This window comes from Sylvia atricapilla, chromosome 10, assembly GCF_009819655.1.
Source record: "Sylvia atricapilla isolate bSylAtr1 chromosome 10, bSylAtr1.pri, whole genome shotgun sequence".
Taxonomy (NCBI): domain Eukaryota; kingdom Metazoa; phylum Chordata; class Aves; order Passeriformes; family Sylviidae; genus Sylvia; species Sylvia atricapilla.
The window spans coordinates 24,914,051-24,941,210 of NC_089149.1; the positions used below are offsets into that span (position 1 = coordinate 24,914,051).

The 27,160-nt window shown below is 41.6% G+C and overlaps 1 protein-coding gene across 1 annotated transcript; it reads right to left on the reverse strand.

Moving 5' to 3' along the window:
- Positions 1-1,876: 1,876 nt before the first annotated feature.
- On the reverse strand, positions 1,877-12,222 carry LOC136365684 (phospholipid scramblase 1-like). Its single transcript, XM_066326371.1, has 9 exons — positions 11,892-12,222; positions 11,175-11,206; positions 10,283-10,363; positions 8,591-8,745; positions 7,541-7,583; positions 6,248-6,468; positions 5,277-5,438; positions 3,617-3,778; positions 1,877-2,414 (listed from the first exon to the last, which is right to left on the reverse strand). Exons 2-9 carry the CDS (start codon positions 11,179-11,181, stop codon positions 2,382-2,384), a joined length of 864 nt encoding a protein of 287 aa, XP_066182468.1. The 5' UTR covers positions 11,182-11,206; positions 11,892-12,222; the 3' UTR covers positions 1,877-2,381.
- Between the last annotated feature and the right edge of the window lie 14,938 nt (positions 12,223-27,160).

Here is a 27,160-nt window from a genome sequence, read left to right on the forward strand (position 1 = left end):
CACCAAAGAAAAGGCATCCCTATTTTGCCTACTACCAAAATATTATTCCATCTATTCCTCAAACAGCCATAGACCTCACTCTAATGCAAACTGTAAATTCAAATTCTATGCAGCACCTGCCATGGAAGTAAACAGGTATTTCCAAATACCTCCCAAGCAATGTTTGTGGAATACTTGAGTAACTGCTGAAGTGCAGGGATCAAATATGCTTGAGCCTGGGATTCAGAGCTACAGGCAGAAATGAAGCTGTGTGCCACTCCTTGCAGAAAAAATAATAATGATGGGCTTAACCATGTGAATCCCTAGAGGACAGGTCTGGTTTCTAACACGTGTAGCTTCTACTCCTAACTCAAGTAATCAGAAACTTTTTAGCAGATTTTAGCAAGATTGGATTTCTGGTATCTCATTAACAGCTGGTCAGTAAAGCACAAAATATTTTTTTAAATAATAATGTTAATTCCCTAAGAAGAGTGCTGATGAACCAAAAATGCACTTCCGGAAATTCCATATACAAAGAACTTTAGCAGCAGAAGCTAATTTAACAAGGAACATTATACAATTTAAAGACTTTCAGAACAGTCTGGACTGATGTCCCAAATTTGGACAATTATCCCAACATCAAAGAGAGTCCAGGTACACAGCAGCAATGGCATTTCTCTTTCCTTTTGCTTTTGGACTGGCCACAAGCAACCAATAAATTGAAAATACTGAACAAAAGGACTGTTAAGCTGGACCAGAATGCAACTGAAAATACTGGCAAGGACTTCTCCCCATAGCTGGATCCCAAGAAGCATTCTGTGCATGTCCTTATGCGCTGGGGTAATAAAATGCAACTTATCCATTGCCTGGAGATTTAAATATAATATTTAAATAATTTATATACAGCTATAAATGCTAAGAACTAGACCTGCCATTTCATGTGTCTGCTTCTGAAGTGAAACTGTTTTGTTTACACAGAACACTTCTGTTCACTCCGTGCCCTCAAAACAACAGACAGACTCAGAATCTGTGAGAACCAAGGACTAAATGAGGAGCAAAGAGCACTGGAGAACCTGAGAAGTAACTCACTGTTTTTTTTCCTTGCCTCAGGTCACACTCATGCACAAAGCAAATACTAAAGGATTATTAAACAGAAGCAAGCACAGACAGTTATACTTCCTGTCACCTCTGCATTTCTGATGGTGAACATGCAAGCCCTAAGTTTCGAAACAGCCCAAATAAGAAAATCAGGTCATGCTCAGGAGGAGTCATAGTTGACAACATATCCATCACTAGATGTGGGTTGGTCTTAGCTGGGTGCCAGCTGCCCACCAAGCCACTCTGTGCCTCCCCTCCTCAGAGGGACAGGGGAAATAAGACACAAAACAACTTGTAGGTTAAGATAAGGCAGTTTGCTAAAATAAAAGTTTGTGTGTGCGCAAAGAAAGAGTAAAAGAAAGAAAAACGTTGCTCTGTATTTCCCATCAGCAGGCAGTGCCCAGCCGCTTCCTGGGAAGCAGGGCTTCATCATGGAAGTGATTGCTTGGGAAAGTAAACACTGTAAAAAATGAATGCAACACTTCCTCCTCCTTTCCTTATCTTTTCTATCCGAGCTGATGCCATATGGGATGGAAAGTCCCTTTGGTCACTCTGTGTCAATTGGCCTGGCTGTGTCCCCTCCCAGGACCTTGCCCGACCCCAGCCTACTCCAGGCAGGTGGGAATGCTGGAGGGACAGAGCTGCTGCTGGGCCAGCACTGAGTTATCAGCACCCTCCCAGCTCCCAGGGCACAGCACAGCTCTGTCAACTCCAGCTCAGACACACCCAGGACACCAGAGTAATAACATCTTACACCGATTTCGGATAGTTCTGTTCAAACGCATTACTTTGCTCTGAATGTATATATTTGATATATTTATTTGATAGGAATATGGAAACAAGAGAATGTGAACACCAAGGCAAAACTATCAAAGAACACCCAGGAAAACATCAGTGTCTCCTTATTAGGCTTAGGTTATTATTAATATTAAATATAGAAATAATTCTCTCTTTTAGGCTCAAAGTATTATAATAGTAGTTTCAAGTAACTATTATACGCAGTTACTTTAAAATTACAGAGTTCTTGGATAAAAGAAGGTTGCTATATGTTTCTCTAAATCACATTATTGATCTGTACAAATAAAGAGTCCTTATTTGAATACCACAAATTATTTCTCCAGATTAAAAAAAAATAATAAAAAAGTCCATAAATCTTTTAGCTTATAGAAATGTAACTACAACATGTACATTTCTCATATTCTTACTGAAGCTCTGCAGTTCATTGGAAAGTTGGGACATCCATGTTCTTCCTCCTTCCATATGGAACATCTAGATTTCATCACCAAACTCCTGCTCGCTGATGCTTAGTTACCACTATACTCAAAAAACATGAAGTCCTAAGGGAGATTTAAAAAAAAAACAAAAAAGCAAACACATGAATTCTTAAATGCGGTTCTTAGTTCCAAGATCCCCTGGCTGCATTGCAAGATGTACACCTTCCTCTAAGATACCTGAAAGGGTGAGAAGAAGGTGGGGGCACATTGGCCATGGCCTCACCACCTGGGTCTCTCAGAATGGAACATCCAGAGAGACAGAAAGATGGTGAAACACCAACACGGGAACTTACAATTTTTCACTAGCCAAAGCTATGCTTCCTTTACTCAGGACTTCTGCCCTGACTTTGTTCAACCTGACGCATTCCCTCTCATTTTACCTCAGACAGAAGTCCATCACAATAATGGCTATCTTTAGTTGACTGGTGGGGCCTCATTTCTGTGCCCGAAAGCCTGGGTTGCTCACACTGACTAATGCTGCACTTGGTAACACAGGAACACACACAGCTGATCAAAACCTCGCTCATGCACAGGGCTGTCAGGGGTTGGTGAGACCTTTCCAAATGCAAGGTGCTTCACATGCCCCTTTCCTGCCCATCAGCAGCCCAGCCCGCACAGAAGCAGTGCACATTTTGAAACGGAACCTCGATGCAGAATTGTACTGTTAGGTGGAAACACGAGTGTGTTCCACACTGTTTCCAAAGAGGAAGGTGAAGTGCACTGCACTATTGACACTGAGTGCAGCTGAGAAGTGCTCTGACAAGTTCAACGACCTCAGCCTCCACAGTAGTCCCTCCATTTGGAAATTACTGCTCTGAGAACATAAATCCTGCTCAATTCAGTGCGTCACATGCTTCCAAAGAGATCTGGGAGGCAGTGGCTGCAGCACTCAGCTGTCCACAGAGGGCTGCTCAGGCTTTGGATGGGTCTCTTGGCTATTGCTAACCAGGATTTTTCTGGTTTCCCCATCCATAACCTTGCCTTCCTCTGCTAATGAGTCTGTAAGAAGTCTTCCTTTTTCTTTTTTTTTCAGTTCCACCAAATATGAAACTTTTCTTAAATACACTAAGCACTTCATGTAGTCTAGAAAAAGCTCCTTGTCTAAAATAATTCTGTGTTGCCTTTTGTGGTCAGTTTTACACATAGGAGTTCACAAGCTGTCCCCCACTTGAAGGAGCTCAGAATTGACTCCTTTGCCATCCCAATTTAAACATGGAGATGAAAAAGTTAGTTTATGTTCATGTATCAGTGAATGACAGACTTACGATAAGGAAGCAAGCACCAATCATGACAGCTTTCATTTTCACATCAAGGTCCATTGGGAATGAGATTCCAAAGTTATCTGTATCTGTAAACATTTCCTGCACCAAACCAGTCCACTTCTTAGAAATTCTCCCAACAGCACAAGTCTCATCCAAAGACTGCACCTATAGTTTAACATAAAATTTAAAAAAGCATTATCAAACCTCTCATTCATAATATTCCCAAATCCATTTTGGAATTGATCCATTTAAAAGCTGCAGACTGTTATTTTAATTAATACAGTCATTGAGTGCAAGGGTTTGTACCAAAAGGCAATCAGGCTATCAGAGAGTTGGTCTAAAGTATCAGAGCCATGAACTTGACGCTGAATCTGACTGGGAAGTTCAGTTCCTTGATGGTGCTGGGATACAGTAACCATGGGCACACTCTGCTGGAAGCGGCGTCTTTTAGCCAAGACACTGAATCAGTTTCCCCGCTCAAGTGAAAATTAAACAAATTACATTCTTCTGTTCAAAAGCAGAGATTAACCCTCTGGAACATTATGTTTTCTACAGTGAGATCCAGTCTTCTGGGACATGTAAAAGATTATTTTCCAAAATAAAGAGATTATAAATTTACAACACTATTTTAAAGATGTAATCGTGGCCTTGTATATATTTTACTTAACGTCCACAAAAACAATGTTGCATTAATCAGTATTATTTTAAAAGGAAAGTTGTAACTCTTCATTCAATCAACTCTGTATTTCAGGTCTAAATTATCTTAACTTACTAGTTCATTGAATGATTATTAGATGATTAAATAAGTGGTTGAAGGAAGTAATTTTAATAAATACCTGATACAGCTGATAACAGATACCTGATAACGGATTCAAAATAATTATGCTGCTAAATATTTTAATTAAGTGATTTGTGTGCAGCTGTTAGGATAGGGTTAATAATTTCTGTTACCACAGAAGCTGGGAATAGAGTCTCAGCTTCACTGCAACCAGGTGTTGCTTCCATTGTTCCAACCAAATCAAGTATAACTCTGCTTGGGTAATCGGGATGGGGGGAGAAGGAGAAGATTGGGATGGCTTGTACTTGGAAATGAAGTAGGTCGGGTGAAACTGTACCTAATCATCATAAGATAGATGATCGAATTGTAATGATTGTTGGTAGCTGAACATGATTATTATTTCAAACTAGAATCGTGAGAATCGTAAAGGAAGGTATTTACAAAATTCATGCTTGGATGTATACAATAGAACAATGTAAGTTTAATGATTAACATAGAGTTAGGTAATGAAATGGTATAATACAGGGCCCCTTTTGGACCCTCGTTGGAGTTGGATTTGGGTCTGCACCCCGACTCCCAGAGCTCTTCAATAAAGCACCTCATAATCATTCCGATGGTTATGCGTTTTCCTCGCTAACACAGCCACAGGGAATTCTCAGTGATCACGAGTGGCTTTAACATGTCATCTCTGGAAGTTTGTCTGGTTTATCTAGAGTAATTTAGCTATATAGAGAAGTAATTTGATTTTACCAGCATTGAAAGATGATATAGCAATTACTTAAAATATACTATAGTTCATCTGATAGGTAGTTAAATTGGGCAACAAACTAACATCAAACTACTATCTGAAAATAGATACATGCAAACAATTTTTACATTCCGTACCTCAAAATTAACGTCCTCGCAACACCGACACACAATACATGGGCCAGTAATTTTCAGTACATCCATTTTTTTTTCATCTTGAATGGTAAACTTTGGCAGACAGGGATGCCAGTTCTGGACAACATAGCCAACTGTTGTTCCTGGAGGTGACTGGACTTCCAGCTTCACAGGGAAGAGAAAACCTTCAAGTGAATGATTATGCTTCCATATGCTTGTGAGACAAAACCCACACTGGCATACAAATGTAAAGCAACTTATTTTTCCACAACAATCTGGCCTTACAAAGCATTTTGCTGTAAGTGTTTTCAGAAGACCACTCAGACTGCAGACTTCTTATTCAGTTTTTGCCTTCAAGAAAACAGTAAGAGGCTTCTCAGGCTCTGGAGCACACAAACTATTCATCTACAATATAAAGATCGAAGTCCAGTAAAAGAAAGGCAGTGAATATCCCAAAAGCATTCAGTGAAGGAATTATAGGGCACAGCTACTACAAACACCTCAGCAGGAGCTCTGAGTAGGCTTAGATTTAGAGCTTCAGAAGTTGCATCATTCCAGAATTATATTAGTATTTACAAAATTTCATGATCTCCTGTGTTGAATGTCACTATAGCTTTCAGAGCTGTAAAATGAAAATTCTACCTGTTGTATTACGAAAGCTGTTGCCTTACTCTTCTATTCCAAGTCCATCCCCAGTGCAGATTTTAGCACCAGCCTGACAAGTTCCCTGACATGCTGTTCAATCAGGTTTTTCATTCCCACAATCAGAATTGGCCAGCAAGTCCAAGTGTTGCAGCACGCTTGCTTCTTCCCAGACCGAGAACCGCCGGCACAAATCCCACAGAACTCTCTTCCCACACCTTACCAGTAAACCATGGCTCATTTCACCTCACCTCCTGATTCAAGACCACCATAAAACTGCACAGGAGGTGCCTGTCCCAGGAGGAGGAAGGCAGTGAGAGGCAGGGACTCACCTCCTGCAGGCAGCAGGGGCAGCAGCAGGAGGCACAGCGGAGAGGTCTCTGCAGAGTGATCACCTCACGGCCCAGGTTATCAATAATCCGCAGGGTGAAGGGCCGGGCTGACCCACAGCAGTTCCTGGTGAGGCAGTCAGTGTCCTCTGCTGCAAAGTACACCCTTTGTCCCAGTGAATTCTTGAGTTCGTATTTGTTGCTTGTTTCAAAGCCGGTCACAACTGAGAAATGGGAAAAAACCTGCTCAGTTCCTAGGAGAAGGTGGTCAGACACTCCCTGCTGACTCTGCTGCTGCCCTTTGGGAAGGCAAGCCTCGCTCAAAGTCTGCCAGAGGCAGCTTCTGGCAAAGGGAAATGACAGGGAAGGACCCTCAAGCATCAAAGCCTGACAGAGAAGTTCAGAGGGAGGAAGCCACCATGAACAAGGACAAATGGAGATCCCCATCTGTCCCCAGTGTCCTCTCCAGCCACAGGCACCTGCTGCCTGAACAAGCATCACCACTAACACAGCAGGGAAGGTTCTCAGGAGAGACACGAATGGATAAGAGGTAAACAGAGTTGTGAATTTGGGGGTGAAGCCAGAAAAGGCCACAAATCTGTTCAGAATTAGAAAGCCACAAAAAGCCCTCTCAGTCAATATTCACAGCAGCATACATGAAAAGCCATAAGAGACATGACAAAAATTTTAATTTATTTCTGTAACAAATGAAAGCATTCTTAAGTTTTAGAAAGAATCAGAAAGGAAAATGCAAGAGCAACATTAGGGGTCAGCTGGGATGTATGGTCCATTTTATTCCTTCTATTTGAAAGACATTGATAACACAACTTGGGTATTCTTAAAGCACAGAATGAGGGCAGCAGAAGGAAAGCCATTCAGTTTGCTAAAACAGCAGGATTGCCTGTAAAATGGATCAAAGCTACATGCCAGTCCATGGAATTAGGTGGGATATGACAGGACTGAAAACAAGATCCTTAAGTAAGGAAGAGAGGAAAGTAGAAAACACTGCTAACAGAAATGTGTGACTGCATCTATAACTAGCTATATACCAACAATAGCATCTATAACCAAGATTATTCAGTTGCATTGCTGTGTAACTTTTGATATATAGAGCCCACTGAAAATCTTCTTCCCTCCTATATTCTCCTTCCTCCCCTCCACGTCTTCAGGACTTCCGCAGGAGTTGACAGGTAATACAAGAAAGACAAAGGTGGTAAGCACCTTAAAAACATAGGGTCAAAGAAAGCCTGAATTTACTGTTCTTGGGATTATTAGATTTAAATACTTTGTACTTACTCTCAAGAAGTTCAAGTTGCTGATGAACCAATATCTGGTCAATCTGCTCATGGTTGAAAAATTAAACAGAATAAACAGTAAACAGGTTACAACTAAGAAAAACTGTAGTTTTAAGAACCACTGCTGTTTCATGTTAGAATAAAAATGTCTGGATGGATACATTGTGTAGAGGCAGATTATCTACCAGTTAGGCTATGGAAATAGCTCACTCCCCTCCCTGTCCTGTCCTTGCCAGTTTAGCAAAAGATTTTCATGGCACTGGAATTGAGGGAGGGAGCTGAACCCAAAGTGCTCTGGCTACAAGCACACACAGGGCTAACACACCTCTGCTCCTGTCAGGACTCAGAGCTGGCAGAACTCTGACATCCTCTCCCAGAGACTCCATACAGACAAAGCAGGAAATAGGCATATTTTAGAGGAAGCTCAGCTACTGCTCAGCTCTAAGGAAAATTCAGGAGAAAATTAGCCTCTTCTCAACAGTGCTTTTTTTTTTTTAATTTAAGCACTTTGCAAAACTGGCAACAATACATCAGTATTAATCATTCTAGTGCTAAGTTGAACTGTATTTTACAGTACAAAGACATATTCAGTAATGTGGAAACAATTCTTGTTTTGCTATTAGCATTCTCTATGCTGTGAAGTCTGACTGGCAGCTCTATTAACAATATTAATAGATGTGAAGAAAAGCATCATGTAGAAAATTCAGTGCTTCTAATGTGCTACAGTTGCCCATATGATGGGGATTTATTCTGTACACCTTTCCAAAGGACATTACATCTCCCAAGCAGTAACTTCAGAAATGGGAAGGATGTGTGACAGCCCTGTGTCCCTCATCCTTTAGCACCCTACTTAGCAGGAAGGTACTCCAAGTGCTACATCTCTAACAGGTATCTCTGCATTCAGACATTACAAAAGTCTTCACTCAGCAGCACAAGCAGCAACCCATGCAGCTGCAACATAGCCAGGTGCTTTATTTAGCTATTTTATGGATGCAGGCCGCTTCCCAGAGCAGAATACCCCATCTCTGGGAAGGAGGAAGGGTGCAGGTACCTGTGTGAGGTACTCCAGTCCAGGAGGGCAGTTGGGAATAGAAGGAGGGATAGGCATCCAGATTGTCCCATTCACCATGGGCTGGTTCTGGACAGGTGGAACAAATCCACCTGGGAATCCCGTGGGCTGTGGCTGGAATCCATAGTTCACTGCACCTGTGACATTTGGCATAGTAGGAGAGATTTGGTTATGAAAGTTAAATGTTGGGAACGAATTGCCCCGTCCTTCTTCAAAAGACTGATTCATTCATTATTTGGAACTGTGGAGGTCCTGACACCTTATACATTTCAGTTAGGAATACAGTAAGTCTCATGAAGGGAGTTACACTGCTGTGGGAGATTCTGATGCCTCACACAAAACCAAACCAAATAAATTTTAAAAAAGCATCACTCTTGAATACAGAAGAAATTTCATTCACATAGAGACAGTCAATTAAAAAAAAAAAAAAAAAAAGTTACTTCTAAGTAGAAAAGAAAGACTACTTTAAATTATATGAAAAGCATTGGCATTTACACTCTCAGTTGAGCAAATGAGGAATTTTAAGACAAAGTTTTCCTGGAACTATACCTGCTATTTTGTGAAATAGCAAAATTCACAGCAGCAGATGAATTTTGGCAAAATTCACCTACAGTTTTTAAACCAGATAACTCGAAGACCTTCAGCCCACACCAGCTCAGCACCGAATTTCACATTACATTACAACACATGGACAAGTGCACATGAAAGACCAGGCTGTGGCCATAAGTAGGCCAGTGCCTCACGTGATGTGAACAGTAGCTTAAAACTCACAGGTGGCCACATTGCCCACCCCAGAGAAGAATCCTCCCCTTGGGAATTCAAAATCACTTTTATGTCTGAGCACAGGCTGGGCACACAAACCACTGACTGCTACTGTGGGCAGGTGTGTGCACATACAATTACCCAAAATAACGATGCTCCTGTGACCTCCATGGCACAAGCAGTGAGTGCTTCTTCCCTGCTAAAGCCAAGTGTACTTACAGACCTCAGAGTGCCATGCACAAGCTTTAACTTATGAACAGCACGGTAATTTAGGCCAAACTTTTTGCTTTTTACCTCCGACTTATGCTCTGAGCCTGACTGTTAGATATTTATTGTGATTTGGTTCTTCGGAAAGAAATCATTGACAGAATGAGAGAAGTTGTTCAGGAGTGCTGCATTTTGAAGTAGAAAATGAGACAGAAGAGGAGAGAGCAAGTGAGGGTAAGTGTAAGGTATAACCACCTGCAAAGTACAGCAACAGAATTCATAAATCAGGAAGTGAATACACGCAGAACTGCAAGAGGAAAGCAATTCTTCCTTCATCTCTGTATTTCTAGAGAAAAATACAGTGAAATACTGAAGTAACATGGTAATTAAAAAATGCAATTATCAGTAAGAACCTGCACATTAATTGTGATCAGTAACACCTAGCAAACCTCCCTAGCAAACTCCCCACAACGACCACTGAGGAACACCTGAATTTTTACTTCTCCCACTGTTGGTACTGCTCAGCACTTACTAACACGTAGAACCACAAAGGGAAGAAATGGCTTTTCAGCAAAACAGAAATTTAAAGAAACTCTATAGAATTAATAGCAGAGAAGTAAATTGGAGATGATCATCCTTTTACAAGCCCATATTCCCCGTGCCTATTTTCTAATGGTCTTAGAGGTCTGTAACCAAGCCACCCACCTTGGTAAGCACCTTGGTAAGCGCCAGGGACCTGCTGAGGGGGGCCATAGGGCATTCCAGGTGCTGTGGCAGGCTGAGGTTCTGGAAGAATGGAAAATACACTCTGAGTATGGATCATTACCTCCTACCCTGGGTGAAAGATCCCCAGTACTGACTCCTTTTCCAGAGTACACACAGAGCAAAATCTAGGCAGCTGTTTTCTGTATAGCAACAATATACATCAAGATTGTATTCAGGAACAAGGCATGCATCAATAAAACTTAACAGAGTTCTGGTTCTTAAAGCACAGAAAAAAGAAAGATACTGCACAGGATGTCATAAAGATGTCACAGGATCACAGAATCATTTGGCTTGGAAGAGACCTCCTGAAACATTGGACATCTAGTCCGATGCTCAAGCAGGTTCAGTTCACTCTGTCTGGAGCAAAGATGTCTTTGTTCACTGATACTTAGAAAGAGGCTTGAATTCAAAGCATTGCCAGGAACTGCCAGGCTGCCCTCCAGTGCAGACCATGGCAGTGAGCCATTCCCCTCTGTGTAAAACCTTTTCTCCCAACTTCTTCAAGTTCAGACTGTACTAATGCCTCACCAGCAGATGGAGAGGGTTATGGATTTAAAAACATTTACCAGCTTCAGTGTGTAAGCAGAAATAACTTGAATTTCAAGATTACTAAATTATTTATTATTTTTACTTAACTTCACAAATCAAGATCAAGAAAATGTCAGCTCTACATTTTGTAAAATATACCATTTTAAAATGTAAATAATTTCAGGTTAGAACATTCATACATATTTCATATAATTAGAAGGTAAGCTAATAGCTAAGCTAATATTGCTTAAATGTGCTGTCTGATGGTAGCAAAAGTTGACATTTTGGTTATATTTTTACTTACCTTGCATTGTCGCAGATCTTCTTGTAGTTGCTCTGCAAAAGAGCATTTTTGTGTCATGAGTTTTTAAATACATAATTTCACACAAGAGCTATTCAGAGTTCTTTATTATTGATAAAAGATATTTCCCTCCCTAAACTGTATGGGAAAGCAAAATTACAAATGCAAGAAAAAATAAATATCTCGGCCTCCTTCTAGGTTATATCACAACCACTATGTAAGTCGGAGTTCTCTATGCCTACAGTCATGCTTAAAGCATCCTGAAATCATCCTCAAGTCACAAAAGCACTGGGATGTGCAAGACTCCACTGTGCTGCCTTTCAGAAACATCCTGTAATTCAGATGAACAATTTACTGCAGTAATTTAAGGGCAGCTGGTTCAGTGTATTGATGCTGACCCCAAAACCTGTTCAGGTAAACCCTGGAGCAGCCCTGCTACCACCGACTCAATTCTGTAAGCTGTTCCATTTCTCAACGGGTACTACTAAATGTCACACATCCAGTATTTGCCTTCACAGGATAACAAGGGGTGCTTGCCAAGAGGAATAAAATAACAATTTAAAAAAAAAAAAAAAAAAAACAAAAAACAAAACAAAAAAATCCCCAGAACTATACAGCCCACATCAAAGAAAAACCAAAAGAACCTAACCCAAACCACAATAAAATAAAATGGCACATAAAAAAAAAACCCCAAAAAACATCAGAAAAAACCTCACTTACTGATACCAGCTTCAACCGTGAGAGTTATTTCTTTCTCTGGGGTAATGAGTGAAGCAAGACAACTGCAGCAACTGCTGTTACAGACAGATTCAAAACAGCCAGGAGACCCAAAAGTGGAAGTGTAAACAGGAATGGTACAGGCACTCCTTTTTAATAGGACTGAAAGCTTTAAAATAAAAAAAAAAAAAAACCTAGCTGCTCTGTGAAAATAATCTTGTTCAAGTTAAAGCATTAATGGAATTCGTCTGTTATGATTCTCCTAACTACTTCGTTTCCATGAAGACGGCTGTGGAAAGCCGGAAAGTGAAACTGAAAGCAATTCCTTCCTGTTGTTCACAGGAGTAAAAATCAGACGTCACAGGGTTATGTCTACTGCTTCTGGAAGGTCATGGAACTCTTCAAATCCTACAGAACATCCTATTTCAGAGCAGCTGATTCAGTTGTTCTTAAACCATCTCTTTTTTAATACATTTTTCTTTCCATGTTACTAACTTCTTTACTAACAAAACCACCCTCCTGTATCACATCCTTTAATTCGGTTCTGGTCATAGGGTAGGAATGTAGTCACTGTATGAATGTAGGAATATCACAAATTATAGAAGGATAAAACTAGCAAAAGATCAGTTTATATTGGGAGATGTTCCTGCTTCATGAACTTCAGTGAAATACTGAGAATTACAACTAAATCCTTTAGTAAAGGAAGAGACAGAATCACATGATTTATTTAAAAGAAAGGCTTTGTAGTCGTCCAGAATCTTGCATTGTCCCTACTACCACACATACAAGCAACCCACTGCACAATCTAGCATTTAGAAAGGTTGATATACTTATTCTATAGCAGAAAGCAATAAAAGGTTTTACAAAGCTCAGCCCTCATCTCACCCTTATACAGGTTTTTTTTATGAATGTCTGTGTTTCTTTTTGATCACTCCCACATTTTCAGAACTACATAGCACAGCTACATGTCCCTCAGCCTGATGCATGTCACTGGATATGCTGCAAGTAATTCAGACATGTCATAATTACAGCAAATATTAGGCTTCTGCTTTTTATCAGAAAAGCAGAATACTAGCAGGACAAGTAGTTTAGTTTCTTATCCAGGTCACTAAAATGCTGCAAAGAGCATCTTAAGGTTAGTTCCCATGCAGAAACACGCTTCCAAAACAGGAAGTCAAATGGCCGGAAGGCATGCAATTAGTTCACTTTTTTTTTTTTTTTTTTTTAATGTTGCATTATATTCATTCTATTAGACTTTTTTTTTTTTTTTGTCCAATTTTTATAATTTTGTTAACAAAATATTATTCAGAGAAGGAATGAATTTTTTGTTGACGTTGTAGATTTGTTGAAGCAGCGGAGTACCCTCTCCCCGCACACGGACCGTGTCCCCTGTGGCCCGGGCGCGGCAGCAGGGACAGGCAGGGACAGGCAGGGACAGGCAGGGACAGGCAGGGACAGGCAGGGACAGGGAGGGACAGGCAGGGACAGGCAGGGACAGGGAGGGACAGGCAGGGACAGGCAGGGACAGGCAGGAGCGGCCGGGATCCGCCTCACCCACACGGCACACAGCGGCTGCTGCCACTGCCGGCACGGGAGCGTGCCTCCAGGACAGACCTGTGACAGCCAGGACACACCTGTGACAGCCAGGACTGTGACAGCCAGGACTGTGACAGCCAGGACTGTGACTGCCAGGACTGTGACAGCCAGGACTGTGACTGCCAGGACCGACCTGTGACAGCCAGGACCGACCTGTGACTGCCAGGACCCACCTGTGACAGCCAGGACCGTGACTGTCAGGACCGACCTGTGACAGCCAGGACCGACCTGTGACAGCCAGGACTGTGACAGCCAGGACCGACCTGTGACTGCCAGGACCGACCTGTGACTGCCAGGACCCACCTGTGACAGCCAGGACCGTGACTGTCAGGACCGACCTGTGACCGCCAGGACCGACCTGTGACAGCCAGGACTGTGACAGCCAGGACCGACCTGCGACTCCAGGACCGACCTCTAAAGGGACCGGTTCTAAGTTAACCCGCACTCCGCAGCCGGAGAAGGTGCGGCCTCTCCTGGTCAGGCCCCTGGCCCAGTCGTGCCGATCCCTGGCATCCCTGTGCGGAACCCCCGGGATACCTGACAGCAGCGCCTGGAAGGGATCCCGCCGCTGAGGACTCTGAAAGCCGCAGCCAGCCCAACGCACCGGCCCCGAGCCGCGGCTCCCGTGTCCCTCTGTGCCTGTGGCCTGTGTCCCGGTGTCCGTGTGTCCCGCTGTCCGTGTGTCCCGCTGTCCGTGTGTCCCGCTGTCCGTGTGTCCCGCTGTCCGTGTGTTCCGCTGTCTCGCTGTCCGTGTGTCCCGCTGTCCCGGTGTCCCGGTGTCCCGCTGTCTCGCTGTCCCTGTGTCCCGCTGTCTCTGTGTCCCGCTGTCCCGCTGTCCGTGTGTCCTGCTGTCTCTGTGTCCCGCTGTCCCTGTGTCCCGCCGTCTCCGTGCCCTTCGGGCACTCCCAGCGCAGCGGGGCGGGGAGCGAGGGCAGGGCGGGCTCCGGGCAGGAAACTGCCGAGAAACGCCGGCGTTTCTACAGCTTTGCTTCTCGTGATATTCGCCTTTTCTACTTCTATCGGCATCAATACTGATTCTGTCCTCTTAAAATTAATTAATTCATTAACTTAATCTCTGCCTTTTAAGTCAGAGGATATCAGGTTACATACAGGTGATAACGCCAAGTTCTATGTCCGCCCTGAAAGGAGAACAAATGTATTTGGAACAATATTAGATTGCTTATAAGTAAGGACCTAAGGGGAAAATATATATTTATTTGGACTTCACAGTTCCAGGAACAAGAACGTACAATACTGAATTGTTTGGGAAACAAAGGACTTGGAGTAAGTTGGCTCACACCCTGATTAACAGCTCTGGTAAACAGATCTTTTGCATCCTTTTTTGTGCATTCAGGTACGTCAGATTGGAGCTGCTGGTGTTCACGTATGTCTCTTCAAAGGAAACTATGCATTTCATGTAAAAAAATTTAGGTCACACAAAGGAAACTATATATTTCATGTAAAAAAATATTGGATCACACAAATCTGATCACAGTAACTGGTCCATACCATACATGAAACACAAGCCTGGGAATTTAATAAGTGCAGGTCACCTTGTACATACTCTGTAGTCTTTGCCTTTTACCTCCCAAAGTAAAGTTTCCGTTTCAATATTGAACTTTCCATAAACAAAACCAAACCAAAAAAACCCCCAAACTATTATTCCAGCCCTACACTGGATTTCACCTAAACACCAGATTTGACAGGGATTTGGGGATTTTATTTTGCTTGTTTCCTCAGGTACAGAAGAATCTAATCTAAAGCTGACTAGCATTTTCCCACACATCTGCAGAGTCCACTAAGAGGATTAATAGCAGACACCAAGAAGTAGGTTTTAAACATCTCTTAAGAAATAGGTGTAGAATTATTTTGACATGGTGGGGAAATTGGAAATGCACGGTAGCTTTTGATACTACCCTTCTTTTTTACAGTAATATAGCATAGTTATATTTAGCTTAATTCAGACTTATGCACTGAAATTCAAATTGTGTTGCCCAGAAAACATGACTTTTTGACATAGAGATGAATGTTATTTCTTACGTGAGAAAATCGTTGTCCTATCGGAGTGAACAAAGATAGCAACATCTGTCTTCCTTTCACATGTCTTTAAGTAGGAAAAAAACCTATCCACCTGCAACGGCAGAAAAAAAGATGCCATGATTCACAAAATACAAAGTAATTTATCAGTCTTTCCCATATCAAATAATGTTCTAGTTCTTTTCTTATCTAGCTAGAATCATTGACGTTGTAACTGACAGTCAGTGCTTTTCTGTTAGATCAGAAACGGTCAGTATCTTTTTATTTTGTCCAGTGAGCAGATTTAATCAGCAAGGGAATGCCTAAAACAATAAGAAGTTGGAACGTTTCAAGAGAAATAATAAAATTATCATGCTCCTAGTAATTTAGTCTTTTACCTTTAAGCATGTTTACCTGAAAAGAAACATTATTTGTAGACCTCGATTTCTAGGATTTCTATGTTCCTTATGGTCTGGTAATTCAAAACATTACTTTCTACTGTGTTAACTTTCTGGTGATCCTGATGTTGGCTCCTCATCTGATTCTGTGGTGCCCAGCACCAGAAGTGGGACCATTCCTCCACCCTCTTCTCATGCAGAGGTCTCCAGTAACCTTGAGTTGAGCTGATGAAAGCAGCTCTCAGCTTTCTTGCTAACATCCCCTAACCAGCTCCTTTTCCCTCCGTGCTCAGGCAGGACATCTGTGGGAGGGCATATGGGAGGAAGTTCACTCAGGGCTGCACATGAAAGCAAACAGCTTTTGTGCAGCTCAAACTGTTCTGACTGCATTTAACCTCAGGCATGGCATTGTTTGCACTGCTAAAGGAAATAAAAGTGGCTGCTAGGGGGTTGCTTTCTGTGCCTGTGGACACAATCCCACAGAAGTCTCCCTTCTCTAGTGTTTGTAATCTGGAAAGCAAACCTGGAACAGCACACAGACATTGGAGATGAAGAGAAAGATAAACTGAGAATAGTCCTTGTCTTTATAGGAAAGACAGGGTGTGAGGTTTGAGCACAAACTGAGGGGGTTACCAGGAAATAAATTAAAAGAAAGAACAAAAGAAATAGAAAGAGGGAACAAAGAAAAATAAGATTTCTCTCGGGAGGCCAGAAAAAGCTCCTGAGCTGCACGGGCTGGAGCACCAGCCATGGGGTACAATTTTTTTTTCTGCTGTTTGCCATCCTTCACTTGTTCACATTTTGGGAAAACCTTTTATTGTTCCAAAGAATGCGGAAGTCTTGTGAATTCATTTAGCTTACAGTGCTTAGGCCTGTATTCATGTGTACGAGTGGATAACTTAGCCTTAAAAACTATTAGCCTCAGCAAAGCTGCTGGAAGGTCATTTAAATACACAGAAGAATTGGCAGGAATGTTTAGCATGTGTGTATGAGTTTGGGGAAATATGATGAGTTTGAATTGGTTACCTAGATTTAAACTCATCTGTTCTCTAGCTGTGGTGCAGGGGTTAGGCAGACAGATCCCCCTCACGCCCTGTGCAGAAAACAGAAGTGATTCCACTTTCTGATACTGAAATTACAGCATTGGTTTTATTCTCAACTTTTGATGACAAAGTGATAATGACCTGATATAATTTTCACAATATTTAGAACTTGATTAGAAAGTTTAGGTTTTAAAAGATTGCCTCCAACCTAACTGTTCACAGGTAAGGAATCTTCTCCAGAATCAGTAAGTTATTTTGGTTTTTTTCTATTTATACTACATGTTACATCCAAACTAGTAGTGATTTTGAAAGCAGCTATACAAATAATGTAATGTTCCAATAGGCAATATCTACATTTTAATACAGCATGCTGAGTCTAACCTGAGTCTCCCACCGCTGTGACAGACGTGATGTACACGCAACAAAAGGCAGTTTAAATCCAAGCATTTAAAAAAGTAGATAAATTGCTATTCCTAGTTTTACTATTACTATTAGTATTTGATGAGGAACTGGGGAAATGGATTCCATTCTACTAACTTTTGACAGGCATCTGACATCCCTTGAATCTCAGTGTAGCTCTCCTTTTGTTTTGGTAGTTTGGCCTTCTCTAATTTAATAAAATATGCATTCATGAAGTCAGAAGAAGCAGCTAACACATCATCTCTGTATTAAAGATTTGTAATTGTAAAATTGTAAACAAGCCTGTTCACATATGTGATTTCATTTAACAATGTCAAGTCAGTCATCAAGCCCGAAGTCTAACAAATGAGTGTTAGGTTTTCCTTTGAGAGGGAAAGTGGGTGAAAATGGGTTTAGTGATGTAATGTCTTAGTTAATTCAGCATCTAGATAACATCAATGGACAGTTGTGAGTTCCAAACCACATAAAGTAGCATTCCTTATATTTTTATGTATCCTGAGGAGCAACACATCCCCCTGGGCTGTCACTAACAATCATAATAATCACTCACAGAGGAAAAGCAGTTCCCACAGAGAGCTGTCAGCCATCACCATCAGTCCTTCCTCGAGGTATTCGAATACAAGGGGAAAACAAATGAACAACAATGGAAGCAATGCCACACATTTGGGTTTGCTACTAAATGTTTTTGTGCCACAGCAATTTCTTTCTCAGACTGAGAATGAAGCTAAATAAAGTTTTACTGCTGCCAGCCGTGCAAGGTTTTGAATGTCAGCACTGTAGATGTACTGGCATAAGCTGCTTTGCAGTCAGAAAACGGGATATTGGGAGGAAAAGAACAGCTCGACATAAAGAAAGAGGCCATTACAGTTTACAGCATTTAGGATTAACTGTGGTACCAACAACTTAAAATGCAGCTTGTGTAAATCCTGTTTTCTGCTAAAGGGATATTGCTACTGCAAATAGATTTTTACAGGGAACATTTTCCTAGGCATGATTTTGTTCCTAAAAAGTATAAGTAACACCACAGCCTAATTAAAGACATACACCAAACAATCAAGTCAGGACAATCCCCTCCTGGGCAGGCATCCAGGTCTGTAATCAAAGCCGGCACTCTGAACTGCCAGGCTCCTCAGTTATCTGTGTTTGTGCTTTTTCAGTGGAGAAGGAGGGGTTTTAAGGTTTTTGCAAAGCCAAGTTCTTTCATTTAAGCGCTGTTGCGGGAGACACGGAATCATCCAGCAGCAGCGACGTGTTAGTGGTCTTTGACCTCTCCCTCCATCCCTCCCTTGCCTTTTCTCACAAGCACACACCACGTGTGGGTGGGATTCACCGGCCAAACTGCTCTGGAGCCAACACTGCTGCACTGCTCTGGAACTGGAATCCTGTAAAGCAGTTGTGTCAGGACACCACGGGCCTTGAGCTGCCATTCCCCTTTGAAAACGAACATAAACCAAGGAGGCCTGTGAGCAGCAGCCCTTTGCCTTGGTGCACAGGGTACCTCTGGCTCCAAGGCAGGAGTCCCCCCCTGCTCCCTTTGCCCATCCTCCGGGGCTCCTGCTCACACCTCTGAGCACAGCAAAGAATGAAATGCAGCACCCAGGCCCACGTCTGCTTTCGTTTATATAGCATCTTAATCTTTTGGACACTAGCATTGCATTTGAATTCAGCATTATGAAAAAAATAAGGCCTTTTAACATCACATTCTTGATTAGGCACCCTTGGCTTGTTCAGGAGCTGCTGATAAAGGAGAAGCTGGGTTTGATTGTGCTGTGATATACACTGGCACTTTTATCAACATGAAGACAAACAGAGCAATGGTGATACACAGAACCAGGCTGAGGAGAGGATGTTATTAAAGCCAATGAAGTCTAAGTTAATGTGTTTCATAACAGACCCATCTGATAAAAATGTACTGGGACCTTGAGGCTTCCGTTAATTAAGAAGATAATTAAAAAGTTGTAAATGTAGAAGGACCACAAGATCTGTAAGAGTTTATGAGGTGAATTTACAGCTCAATTAAGAATGAAAATTGAGGAAGCCTAGCAGCAGGCACTGCTTCTTACCCAGACAGCTGGGGGACTTGGGGAGGTTTGGAAGCTGGAGAGGAGAAAACATAGGAAAAGGAAAATGGAAAATATTTACATCAGATATAAATTCTGTTCACTATTAAGACCTAGTGACCAATGTCAGGTACTGTAAACTCTTTCCTCACACTGATTACCTGGGATGTGGAATAATCACACATGAAGAAATTGCTCATCAAAGCAGTGGGCCTCACACTCATGCCAGAGCCATTTCCCAGAAATCCTGAGCACAGCTTTCAGGAGGCTCACATTTAGTGCTATTATTTCCTAAATCAAGTTTGCCAGATTTGTTACTCCCAGCTCAGAAGGTTTTTCTCCCCAGTTGCTGCATCATGTGGTATTATAAATTGTATTTGCCATCCAATCTGTGATTCAATTTTTTAGTGTAACTGAGCTGCTGGTTGTTACTGATCAGGTTGTTACAGATGGCTTCTCCTCTCTTCTCCTCTCCACTTAACCACTCCCTGCTGGCAAAGCAGAGCAGGATGCATCCACTCTGCCTGTGCTGAGCGGAATCCCAGCCAGGCTGCAGCTCCCCTCCAGCTGTGACAGGTTTGCTGTGTGCTGCCAGGGGCACACACCACGAGCCAACCCTGCCCAGATGCTCCTGCCCTGCTGCAGGACCAGGTCTCGTCCCCCTGATCCTGAGAGGTCCAACAACTGCACTCGCAGCTTCTGCAAGTTGGGTGGGGTGGCCCATGAACTCTATGCAGGCAGGCTCTGCAAGTTTCTGGAAACAATATATTCCTGAAGTGGGTTTTTGAAATTGAAGTAAAAGTTGTTTTTTTTTTTTTCACGCTGGTATTTATAATTATCCTCTATTGTTCTCTTTCAGTGATCTTTCCCAGAATTTCTGGGTATTTGATTTCTGCCCAATTAGACCTATATTAGCATTAATCAGTGTTTTCTATGGCTTTGCAACAAATTTTTACACCATTTCTAGTTATTCTCTGTGAACTAAAAATATAAAATACTTGCTGTTAGAGCTACAGTTGCACTGGACTCATCTGACAGAATGCCTTATGACCTGATCTAAACCCCAACATTTGTTTTATCAGACTTCAATGAAACCCTGTGGGTTTAATGCTTCACTGAGGTGCTGGAACTCTAAAAATCTACTACATCAGCCAAGACTGCAGTTAAGATAATATTTTTGCTTTATAAATTAGACACTGAACAAAGATATTTACAAAATTTACTTTCTGGGACATCATGGGTAAAGAGAAGAATCTGAGATTTTTCTTCTTTTTAACTACATCTGCAATGATATATCTGCTTCTATTTCAGTTTATTATAATGGTTTTAGATTAAAATGTTCACCAAGAAACCTTACACGTATTTGTAGTAATAAATATATATGGTGCTGAGCACATCAATGCTGCATCAGGAATTTTTCATCTCTGCAGATTGTCTTAAACATTTTTTCTCTGTTAGTCATGTCTTATCAGTTATGTTCCTGAAGTACAAGATAAAAGAACATTTTAGTTTGAACAGATCAGCAATGCAGTAAAGAATTATGACTTCACAAGCAGCAAAGATCCATAATTCTTTTCCATTGAGGATGCATTTGTAAAGACCGTGTTAGGCTTCACTTCTGATTGAAAACATTCATTTACTCCTAGAAATATCTTATTCTCTTTGTGGTCTCCTCCACCTCCTGCTAATTTTGTTCCCATTCTCTTTCCTTAGCTCATGTTACCCTGATTCTGCAGGGATTTGTTTCCATCAGACTCCTCCTCCTCCCGAGCACTACAATCATTTCCCCCTTCCCTTTTTACAGGACCAAGTGTCTTTCCCAGGGTGGTGGTGGCAGTTCGACTAAAACCTCGTGTTCAGCGAAACCACTCAGACCCAGCAGTGGCAGGAGAGAACTGCAAAAGGCCACAGGAGTCAAGATAAACCATTTTATGGGGCTCATTTTCAAAGAAGCATGTTAGTCAGGTCATGCGTGCATCCTTTTTATGACCCAGCCATAAAACCACACCTCCTTATGACAACGGCAGGTTGTATGGAAGTCCAAAGCATCAACATATAGGAGGAGGTACGTTCAGCTGCTGATAAAACACAAACCATGAACAAAACACCTGGTCCCACCGGTTTCAATCACTGCAGCTAAAAGCAAACAGTTTCACCTTACAGAAGTTTTTGTGGATCACATGCACTCGCCTTATTTAGGTGTTACGCTTGCTGGCACAGATGATCTTTGCATGTCAAGTGGCGTTTCTATGCTTTTATTGAACAAAGTATTTGCCAAAGACACACCTGCCTGTTTGCACAAGGGCTTTTCTCTCCAGTCCTGCCTAGATTTAGTGTCTCTTGTCCTCATTTTATTGCTCTGAGAATTTCACATCATCTCCTTACTCAATGTTTGCAGTTATTGAACAAAGCACAAAGCAAATGCAGCCGTTCAACCTTTTTCCTCAGCGGCAAGGAAAGAAACCAGCACACAATGTGTGATTTTTTAGCAGGGCAAGTACTGGTTTGGTATCACAATGACAAATGTTGTATGAGCATCCACAGTAGACAAAAGACATCTAATGACTCATCTTGAAGATCAGCAAAAGGAAAAAAAATTTCTTTGATCTTCTATTAGGCTCAACTAGGAAAGGGGAGTGATCAAACAGTGGGACTGCACTGACTTTTTTTGAGGGCAATATGCACTGTGTCAAGGAGGATGAAATACACTGTACACCACTAATTCTTGACAGGATTTCACTCTTCTGTGAGTTTTTATTTCATTTTATATCAGGTCCTTGAGAGTCTGAAAGCAATAAAACCAGACTTTTCCTGATAGGATACGATTCTATTAATATTTTTACGAAGAATGCACCCCTTGGGTCTTTACCCAGGTGTTCTGAGCATTAATCTGCAATTATTCAGAACTAGAGATAGAAGATTAAATAAACGATTTTAAATAAACAATATTTAAATAAACAATTGAGTTGGAATGGACTTAAAGCTCATCTTGGACTTAAAGCCATGGGCAGAGACACCTTCCACTCTCCCAGGCTGCTCAGAACTCCTTCCAGCCTGGCCTTGGACACTTCCAGGGGTGGGGCAGGCACAGCTTCCCTGGCAGCCTGTGCCAGGGCCTCACCCTCACAGGGAAGAATTTCTTCCTTGTATCTAATGTAAACCTGCTCTTTTCCAGTTTAAAACCATCCCCCTCTTGTCTTGTCACTACACACCCTTGTGAAAAGTCCCTCTCCAACTTTCGTGTATTAATTTTAAGAACTAAGAGATGCTCTAAGGTCTCACCAGGCCCTTCTCTTCTGCAGGTTGAAGAACACCAACTCTCTCAGCTTATTGCAGAAAGTCCTCTGAATTATTAACAAATCTTTTTAATTTTTTTTTACTCCTGTCCTATACACTCAGCACACTATCCTATACATAATAGCAAAAATATCTCCCCTGGATTTGCAAAGTAAAAAGGTTTTTACTTTTTTAAATAAAATAGTATTTTGACACTTTGGGTTCTTCAAGGAGTCCAGAAAAAAAAAAAAAAAAAAAAAAAAAAAAAAAAAAAAAAAAAAAAAACCAAACCAAAAAAAACCTCAAAGCTTTCTCTTGAATTCTAGAAAAGTGAAACACAAGGTATTTCTAATAGTCATCATTATTCTGATCCCAGGCTGCATTTCTTCTCTCAGTCCTTGTTGGTATAAATGGGCATTATCATGACAGCTGCTTAAAATGATTCCTGATGACAAAGTAGAATTTTTCAAGGGTCTAGAAAAGACACGTGGATAGAAAACTAATACAGTCATTAGCCTGGTCCAAATTTCACCCAGGATTTTGCAAGCAAATCATAAATGACTAAGAAAAGACTTACGAAGCAATACTGGACTTTGCCACATGCATTGTGACGTTCCCTTTAGGGGTTCGGGCAACGTGATCTAGTGAAAAGTGCCCCTGCCCATGGCAGGGAGGTGGAACTAAGTGGTCTTTAAGGTTTCTTCCAATCCAAATCATTCTGTGATTCTATGATCGGGGGGGACAAGGGATGGGGCAGAAAGAGAAAATGCCCATGGCAATTTCTAGACAGAAGCAGGTATTTCTCATAGACAGTGTCTGCAACAGAAGCTTGCAGGATGTTTCATGATTTGGCTGTTGCTGTGTATGGGTCTTTCTAATACAAAACATCAGAAGTGTAAATAGAGCACTTACCAAATGTGACTGGAACAGAGAAAAACAAGACTTTCAAATGAGGGTCTTAAAGTGGAAAGGCACATCAAGTTACGAGCCCTGATGAAATGACTTGCAGGTAATTCTTCCTTCAGTACTCACCTTGAGTTGAATTAAACTAGGATTTATTGAACATACCATCCTAATTGGAAAGAAACCAATACAACTGCGGGTCAGAAGGAGGAATTTCATATTACTTCTTTCCAAACTGTTTCACTTAGACAACTCTATTAGAAAATGTGCATTTTGGATCGTTTCCAGGTTCGTCTAATCTTTAAACAAATAGGATTAGACAAATTGACACAAAAAGATTTTCTAAATGCATACAGCGAAGTCTGTGAAGAGAAGTACTTTTGCATCCACCAAATTATCAGACAACCAAAGAATCTCAGAACTTACAACTTACAAAGAATCTAAGAATTTACAACTTTGAGCCTGTTCTTGGATGCCACAGAAGCTGCCTCTGAGTGTAAACAGAGGCATTCAAACATACTCATTAATGTTCACTCTCCTGCAGGAAGTGCCTGACCTTCCCATGTGCTGGTGCCACCTGGGTTTGTGGCACTACAGGGGATTTCCCCGTCTGTCCCAGCACAGGGCAGACCATCGTGTCATTATCTCTTACCACAGAAACCTTCTACCCTTCTAGGTACACCCCCACACAGCAATCTCCTTTACACGTGGCACTTTCTGTTTCTGCAGAAGGTGAGGCTGCAGTGTTCTGGGGCTGGGTCTTCTCCTCTCTCCACGTGCAGAAGCTGGAGGGGTGCTCCAGGTGCAAAACCTAGGCTGGGCACTGGCCAGAGGAGTTCACTTTGTGGTAGACTGTATTCTGTCTACGCCCTGACTAGATCTCATAAAATAACCATTCGTTCAGCTGTAAATTGCAGGCAATAAAGATAATCCAGTATTGTGTGGTAAAGATTTAATATCAGACAGAGAAAATAAAATCCTTAAGTTAGGAGTAGAAATTAATTAGAGGTTAAAGGTATGTTGAACTTCAATCAGCATCCTGGGTACAGCTTATGATGTGTGAAAAGCTAAATGCTGTCATAATGAGCTGTTGCTGCCATCTACTGAACACAAGGTGTGTGAACTACACGCATTTACAGTTTGGCTACTGATCAAAAATATTTGCTTGGCTGGATTAAGTAAAATTTCTGTTTCTTTAGAGTAATCACGTTTCTTTCTAGATGATATCCAAGGACATGAATTTGCTTTAGAAAAAACTTGTGATCCTTTGGGAGATTCTGAATTCTCCTTTGGGAGCCTCTCCTAGCCTGTAGGGAACCATGGCAGGTGAGCATATGTAACTCCCATAGCATGAAACACATTGCTATTAATAAGAAAGAGTTATTAGTTAGAGCTGCAGGTTATTAAGATCTCAGAACACATTGGCTCTTCTGGAGCAATCCCATGCAGAGCAATACCATAAACTCTGCTGAGGATGGATACCTGCCCTTGTGTGGCAGCTGCGGCTCAGATGGAAAAAGCACTGGCATTGGCACTGAATTTCTGCAAGGATGCTGAAGGGTGGCAGAGAGGTCAAGCAGGCTGCTGAGGGACTTCTAAGCAGCAAGAGCTATCCCAGCCCCACAGCTTGTTTAATCCGTGGGACGAGCCTGTTCTTGGATGTCACAGAAGCTGCCTCTGAGCGTAAACAGAGGCATGCAAACACACTCATATATATACACATTAACAGCAAAAATTCCTTGTACTAATTAAAAAAAAAAAAAACAGCAACAAAGTCACTAAGTGCGAGAAATCCAATTGGTCGCAATTCATTAAAAAATATATGCACATATTGCTCACCTACAAGGTATATACATGGACACTCACAGCCAAATTCAGCCCCGTGGGCGATAAAACCTTATGTTGTGTTGACTGAATGAGGTCGGACACATTTGCTTGGAGACGTCTTTGGGAGTTCAGACACACAGAGCTCAGGAACAGTGCACAGAGCCAAGATTACGGGCTACAGCAGCCGCGATTTCTGTCTGAGATGGCAAAGGGATTTCAAGAGGAAAAAAAAAAAAAAATCTGGTTCTTTTTCTCAGTCTCCTGTCAGGCCTTATGATTACATTTAACAGAGTGACGCCGGTGTGAGATCAGCGAGGATAGCACGAAGCATTCCTCTGAAGCAAAATCCTGAATTTCCACGCGAGGGAGCCTCTCGCCCAGGGAGCAGCCGGGAGAGGCGGCGGGTCTCTGCCGGAGCCGGCAGCGAAACGGTTAACACATAATGATGATTGTCAGAGCTTGTTAACCACAATTATCTTCAAGACATATGTAAATCTGTGTAACTACCTAAGTGTGGTATATAATCTAAAACATACTGTTTAAATCTAGAAGCGTTCCCGAGTTAATTTCGCTAACGGGAACGTTAGTTGCGACTTCCTGACTTCGCTGTGTTTGAATGCATATCCATGAACATTAATTTAAAATGAGTCTAAATATTTGTTGAGGATTAATCACCTGATAAATTTAGCTCTTTTTCATTTTTTATGAATTATTCATTATCTCCTCTCTTTCCGTTGATGTGTTGGTTGTTTGCAAGAATTGAATTACTGGTTGACACTAAAAAAAAAAAAAAAAAAAAAAATCAGCATTTCTTGTGATTTGTAAAATGTTCCCCTTAGAAGCTTGGCTGGCAAATGTGAGAGCAATCGGGCGTGCCACCAATATTTTATGGTATTGGTTTGTTTCTTGAAGGGAGTTTTTAAGAGGCATAAGCAAGTTCATACAGCAAATATTTTGCAACAACAGCAAAAAATCTGTTTATGTCTTGCATATCATATCATTCCTCCAAAGGAAGTTTGTATTAACAAAAGCCTGTTGATGGAAATGTTTGGGAAGCGTACAATGAGGTGTGGCTGCAGGAATGAACAGCTGTGGAAAACTGCTGAACTGCAAAAAGCTCCTTCTGCACAGTCATCATTGAAAATACTTGAGCTTGCCAAAGGGAAAGAATAATTCTGTTCCAGGATGGCCTCAAGCAACTCTGAATGAAAAAATATCAGCCACCAGATATTACAAAGAGGAACAAACCTTTTAAGGAAAGTAGATGGCAGCAAGGATCCCTAATGCTGGCTAGTATTAGTGATTTGTGAGCCTCCAGCACACAGAGGACCATCTCTCAAACTTTATCTGTGGCCTGCCTTCAGTGAAAATAGTGGAAGACCAGATTTTCAGAATAGACCTTACATTCCCAGGGCTGGAAGCCTAATTTCTGGCTGCCGCTCATTAAAACAATCTTTGTCACAAAATTAATTTACTAGCAAGCATAACTTCCCTTCTTCAGCCTCACTGAAACAGATAACATCCTGAACTTCCCATTGGGTATGTCTTTATATTTGTTACTTTCAAATCAGTTTGCTACTATTAATTAAATAACAAATCAGAAAATTATTTCTAGAATTATAAAAAAGCAAAACCCCCCAGAACACCCCCTCATGTGGTTAGTAACTGGTACCAGCACTTGCAGAACATCAAAGGCTTCTCTAAACATAGACTTTCATCAGTGATGCTGCAAG

What these genes read in the sequence shown, in the direction of transcription:
- LOC136365684 (XM_066326371.1), bottom strand. An exon ending in TTACCAAGGTGCTTACCAAG is followed by an intron (nt 8,746 to 10,282) that starts GTGGGTGGCTTG and finishes CAAATGTCACAG; the next exon opens with GTGCAGTGAACTATGGATTC. An exon ending in GCGAGGACGTTAATTTTGAG is followed by an intron (nt 3,779 to 5,276) that starts GTACGGAATGTA and finishes GTTAAACTATAG; the next exon opens with GTGCAGTCTTTGGATGAGAC.